Source organism: Aptenodytes forsteri, unplaced genomic scaffold, assembly GCF_000699145.1.
Source record: "Aptenodytes forsteri isolate BGI_AS27 unplaced genomic scaffold, ASM69914v1 Scaffold57, whole genome shotgun sequence".
Lineage (NCBI taxonomy): Eukaryota > Metazoa > Chordata > Aves > Sphenisciformes > Spheniscidae > Aptenodytes > Aptenodytes forsteri.
Window position 1 is genome coordinate 3,782,000 of NW_008796220.1, and position 5,401 is coordinate 3,787,400.

Genomic DNA, 5,401 nt, shown 5'->3' on the forward strand with positions numbered 1-5,401 from the left:
CTTGTTACTTGGGAGAAGAGACCGACCCCCACCTCGCTACAACCTCCTTTCAGGTAGTTGTAGAGAGCGATGAGGTCTCCCCTCAGCCTCCTTTTCTCCAGGCTAAACAACCCCAGTTCCCTCAGCCGCTCCTCAGAAGACCTGTTCTCCAGACCCTTCACAGTCATCTACTGCACAGTGAGCGTAAACCCTCAAGAGCTGTACTGACACTACCAAATAAATAGACATTTTCCACCCCCAATTCTTTATTTGCTTATTTCCAGTTTCTGAGCTTTTCTTTCCAGTAGAAGTCACTGAACAGCCAGAAAGCAGTTGGACAAGCTGGAACACCAGCACACAGAAAGGAGGAACCAGGACACACAGACAGGAACACAAAAGCAAGTTCAGGAATCTACATCTGAACAAGTTTCTTCAAACCCCACCACCACCATTTAAGCACAGATTCCTATTGAGGGCTATGCAGTGTATACATCAGACTTATGTTCTACACCAAATAACTCCGCTCCATGACTTATTTAAGTACTTTGTGCTACACACATGCACAATTCAGTCGGACAGCCGAGTTCACAGCTAGTCTCTGCAGGCCAGTTTCAGCGCTACAAGGTCTGAAGCACGGATGGAAGACGTTTACATTTTCTTTGCGGCCAACACTGCCGTTTTTAGCAGACGAGTGGGATTTAAACACATCCTGTCATTTTGACTTATCATTTCTCACTAGTTCTGCCTTCACAGCTAGCTGTACACCCTGCAGCGGGTGTTCTGGCAAGCGAGCTCTTCTCTGACTGTCTGTCCCAAGAAACAATCGTCTTGATGACCACAAGAACAAGTGCTTAGTTTGACCCGAGACGCTGCCTGAAGTAAACCAAGGATAAAATCCAGTCTACCATTTACAGCGTGCATGGGGTTTTGAATACATCTCAGGAAAAAAAAGTTTGGGAGGAGGTGCCCTATGTCTTTAAATAAACTGTCTTATTTTCCCCCTCAGTTCCTAGGATCCAGTATAGAAATTCTGCAGGAAAAATGGAAATAGATTAATGTACAATGTTTCTTATCTCAAATTGGCATAAAAAAAGAATCACTAAACTTAAACACAATGAAGGTCAAGATGAGACAGCAAAAGCCCAGATATGGTAGCAGTAGTTACAGCAACAAGAAAAGGGACTCCAATCTAGCATTTCTAGGACTATATGAGTAACAAAATTAATTTTGTTATGTCACATTTCTATATAGGATAGCAGGGAGCAGAAGCCCCAAATACAGTAAACTACGATTTTACACTAAATTAATTATTTGAATTAATATATTTACACTAAATGCAAGAAAAAGGCCAGGATCACTAGCTGTGCTACAGGTACCATCTTCGTGAACATATAATTAGTTCCACACACACTAATGCACTAGCATGGTTAAATAATGGCTTTAATCCATCTCTCAGGGAAGAAACATGCAGCCAAACAGTTAAAGTAGCAGAATTCGCTGCATTTTTAAGCATTCAAAATTTTTCTCAGTGTCTCACTAAGTTTTACCATTCCCTTGCTTTAAGCAAGCCAAATGGAATAACTGTTGAAGAATCAGTCTTTTGTACTTAAGTATATGTTATTTCATAGCTAAACCAAGAATGAAGCTTGTTGTTTTATAATAAAAATTACAGCTGGTAACATGGAAGGAAGGAAGGAATTTTAGCTGTGCTCAAAACTAGTTCCTGTTTATTGGTAGTGTAATAAATATCTGAACCTCTGGGCAAAACCAAATCCAAGCTATTTCTGAAATCCATTGAAATGGCTTTTTTACTATTCTGTCATCTAATTGCTGCAGAGATACTATTTCTTTTCAGCATTTAGCAGACAGGAGAATCAGGTTACGCATCTTCAAGATCTCATTTACTGCATTAGGGATGTTTCAGCACTGAAGTTTACTTTTACAACTGCTTCACTCGGTAATGAGAACATCCTGGTCAACCACGTTTGTCTCCACTAGGATGGAGCTCCCAAACTCAGCTCTTCTATCACCACCGAGAGAAACGGCGCCCCGCTACAAGCACCTGAGTGTGCTCAGGCAGCAGATGATCTCAGTCTGGACATACTAACATTTTAGTCTGGAGTATTCTTCAAACTAAAAATGACAAGAGACATTTGTTTACATATTTAAAGGTCACTTAAGTCTGCAAAATACCCTCCCCGCTGGGGCATTAAATAGAGAGTGCTATCTATTAGTGATGCAAATGTTACCGAAATCTTAAAAAGCATCTTTTCAGAAGGCCACCTTAAAACTCAACTTCCAAATTAGCACCCCTGCCCACACAAAAAGTGCTGTTTTCCAGGTTAACGCATTTGCACCAAATAGTTACAGCTTTTGATCATCAAAATAAAGAGCAGCACCTCTACATCAGTGACACTAAACATACACCTGGCACTTAAGCAACCCTTCAATGACGGCAACCAGACTTCAGATTTCGATTCCCACAGTATTCTTGCCCACCATTATCACAATAAAAATGGTATGAACATAACTGGCTGGCTGTTCAGTGTGACAGGGGAAAAAAACTGAAGTGAACTACAATAGCTGGTAGCTAATCAAATAGCCAGCACAGGCTTTCTATTTATCAAAGGTCCCCAACTGGTTTCAGTTTACTGTTTGAGTTAGAAATCTAATTCTTCCACTATGGCTTTAGCATCTTGATGAAAGGCAAGATATGTAGCATTCAGCTGTTATCTATCTAGAACACCATTCATCCTTGATAATGCCGTTAGATTATCTTACTTCTCATAAGGGCTAAAGGATATTTGGCAATATTAGTCAACAACAGACAGATTTGCTCACTTTTCATTTCAGAAAGTTAATCCAAGCTTCTGACAGAGCTAGCAAAAAGAACAAGGAAGTGATCCTGCAAGTACTCCTTGTTCAAGGCTGATGTCCTACTGGCATCAGTGCTGCTACCACCACTTCAGTTAAGGAATGAAGTCTATAAAGTTTTGATACTCAAGTATTTTCTTCAGAGAATTTTACTGCTATAGCTCCTACCTTCTTTTGGCAAAATAGCTACTGCAGGAGAATGGTCAATGACTTTGTAGAGCGCTCTGTTCACATACTGATCAAGCTCAATGAGCCTTTCCGAGGAGGACTGTGACATTCCATGATCACTTGTGATTATGACATTTATCACATCCCACAGCTTCGCTTTCTTCAGTTCAGACATAAGATATCCCAGCTTTTTGTCAATATCACTAATTATTGGTCCCATAAGTGGGTTTTCTGGGCCCAGAATATGGCCCATCTCATCAGGCTGTTCCCAATATAGGAGACCAAAGTTTATGGGCTCTTCTGATGTAAACCAGTCAATGAGCCTAGCAACTCTATCTTCAAAGGAAACAGATTCATTGTAGGGCATATAATATGTAGGAAAGACTCCATGTATTTTCACATCTGTTCCAGGCCACATAGCTGCTCCGGTTTTATGTCCTTCCCTCTGGTTTGTTACCCATATCGGGCTGGCTTCTTCCCAGAACTTGGAGTTGTGGATATCCATTTTGTTCAGAGAGAAAGTGTCATTCAGAATAGGATCATACATCTCATTAGCAACTATACCGTGGCTTTCTGCATAGAGACCAGTCACCATTGTATAATGATTAGGATACGTTTTCGTTATAAACACATTAGTGACCTGTTTGACATGAACGCCATTCTCCATGGCATAGTGAAAATTGGGAGTTGAGACTTTATAGATGTAATCCCATCGAAATCCATCAAAAGATACTAGCAGCACTCTGGGCTGGGCCGGCTGGAGAGACAATGCACTTGGAAAAGATAGTAAGAAAATTGCCAGGACTTTCCAATAACAGTTCATGGCTATTCTGGAAGGTATTCGTCCCCTCTTCTGAGGCAACATGGCATCTGTTGAGCAGAGACAGAAGATCTGTTTGCGTTAACCTGTTTGTCGAAGTCATAAATTTGTTTTAAGAATGAGTAGCTAAAATATTCCTTATGTATTTATACAGCTTGCCTTATTAACACTGAGCACTCCAAACACAGGAACGAGACCTTTTACTTATCAGTTATATTGATATCCCAATTTCAGAGTTGGGAAGCAGACACTACAATTTGTTGAATGAAACACAGTTCGCAAAGCAACTTCTTTATCCAACACCACTGCCCCACCCCTTCCTTTTTTCCTCCTGCTCCCAATACACAGGAACTCCTGCTCTTGCAATCTGACAAGTTTTCAGGTATTTTCTGTACTCAAAGTTGTAAGAAACTGTCCTATGAGAAAGCTGCTGCTTGTTAAGAGTTAAGATGTGCACAGGGGCAGTTCTCACCTTGAGAATAACAAGGTCCATCTCCACGAGAACTTTGTAACTACCTTAAAATCTTTTTTTTTTAGGAGCATTACTTCTCCTCTGTGCAAGCGTGGCACAGACACGCTAGCATCACATGGCAGAGCAGCAGATGGGAGCAGGAAGCACACACTCGAACTGCAGGACTCTGCACCCGCACAGCTCCCATCAGGGAGGGGGGACCAGCTAGAAACCATCACAGCTTCTCAGCACCAGCACTCGGTATGGGATTACTACACGTGCCAAGTACAATTTCTAGTGGAGAAACTAGCAAATAAGCTTTGAATTTCAGATACAGCAGTATGCCCATTAAAAGGTTTTGCTGCTGAAAAGGTGTCAGATCAAGAGTTAGACAAACAAAGAGCAGGAACATCAGTTTCCCAACATTTTATCACATCTCTAACCTGATCATAGCTTCCCTACATAACAGAGCTCTTACTGATCAACTAATTCTGACGCGTGCTACCAAAGGTCACTTCTAGTGTACAGATGGCTTTACAAACAAGAACGTATACAAGTCGTACAAGTCAGTGTGCAGTTTAAGTTCTTCTAACTAACCACTTAGGTCTCTGAATGGATTGGAAAGAGGTGGTTGAAAGATTCAGCGGTACAGTTGTGAGCCACTGGAAATACCACAACTTTCAAGCAAGCGTCATCTGTCCTTTCCAGTCAAACACCACTGCTACCTGAGTGCAAGCAGCATGAAGTACGCAAGACACAAGAAATAGAATGCAAATCCCCTCCATGAACTGCATGAAATGGTGACCGCTACACACTGTACCCTGAAGCCTCGGATCAGATGAAGAACCTTACTGTAGTTGGGGAAAGCTCATTTGTTGCTCAGCAGTATAAACCAGGTCCTGTAGTGCACTTTACCTCTGAAGTACTCCGTACAAAGACAACTATTACCACCTTTTCTAATCAAAACGCAGGTGTCCGGCCGCGGTTGGAGGCTGCTGTGCGGGGGAATGCCGGCCTGCCCCTGTCATTCGTCTGTCTGCTGAGCTCCCCTGACTGCTGAACAGGTCCCTGGGCCCTTGTCTGTCACCCTGACAGGACAGCCACGCCAA

At 42.0% G+C, this 5,401-nt stretch overlaps 1 protein-coding gene across 1 annotated transcript in view; it reads right to left on the reverse strand.

The window, feature by feature from the left end:
• The window catches only part of ENPP5 (ectonucleotide pyrophosphatase/phosphodiesterase 5 (putative)), an 11,958-nt gene extending 6,801 nt beyond the window's left edge, over window positions 1-5,157 (reverse strand). The window contains exons 1-2 of the mRNA XM_009288973.1: window positions 5,145-5,157; window positions 3,022-3,891 (exon numbers count right to left, since the gene is read on the reverse strand). Coding sequence (XP_009287248.1) covers window positions 3,022-3,886 — 865 coding nt within the window. The 5' untranslated portion in view covers window positions 3,887-3,891; window positions 5,145-5,157. The remainder of the gene's footprint in view (window positions 1-3,021; window positions 3,892-5,144) is intronic.
• Window positions 5,158-5,401: the final 244 nt, after the last annotated feature.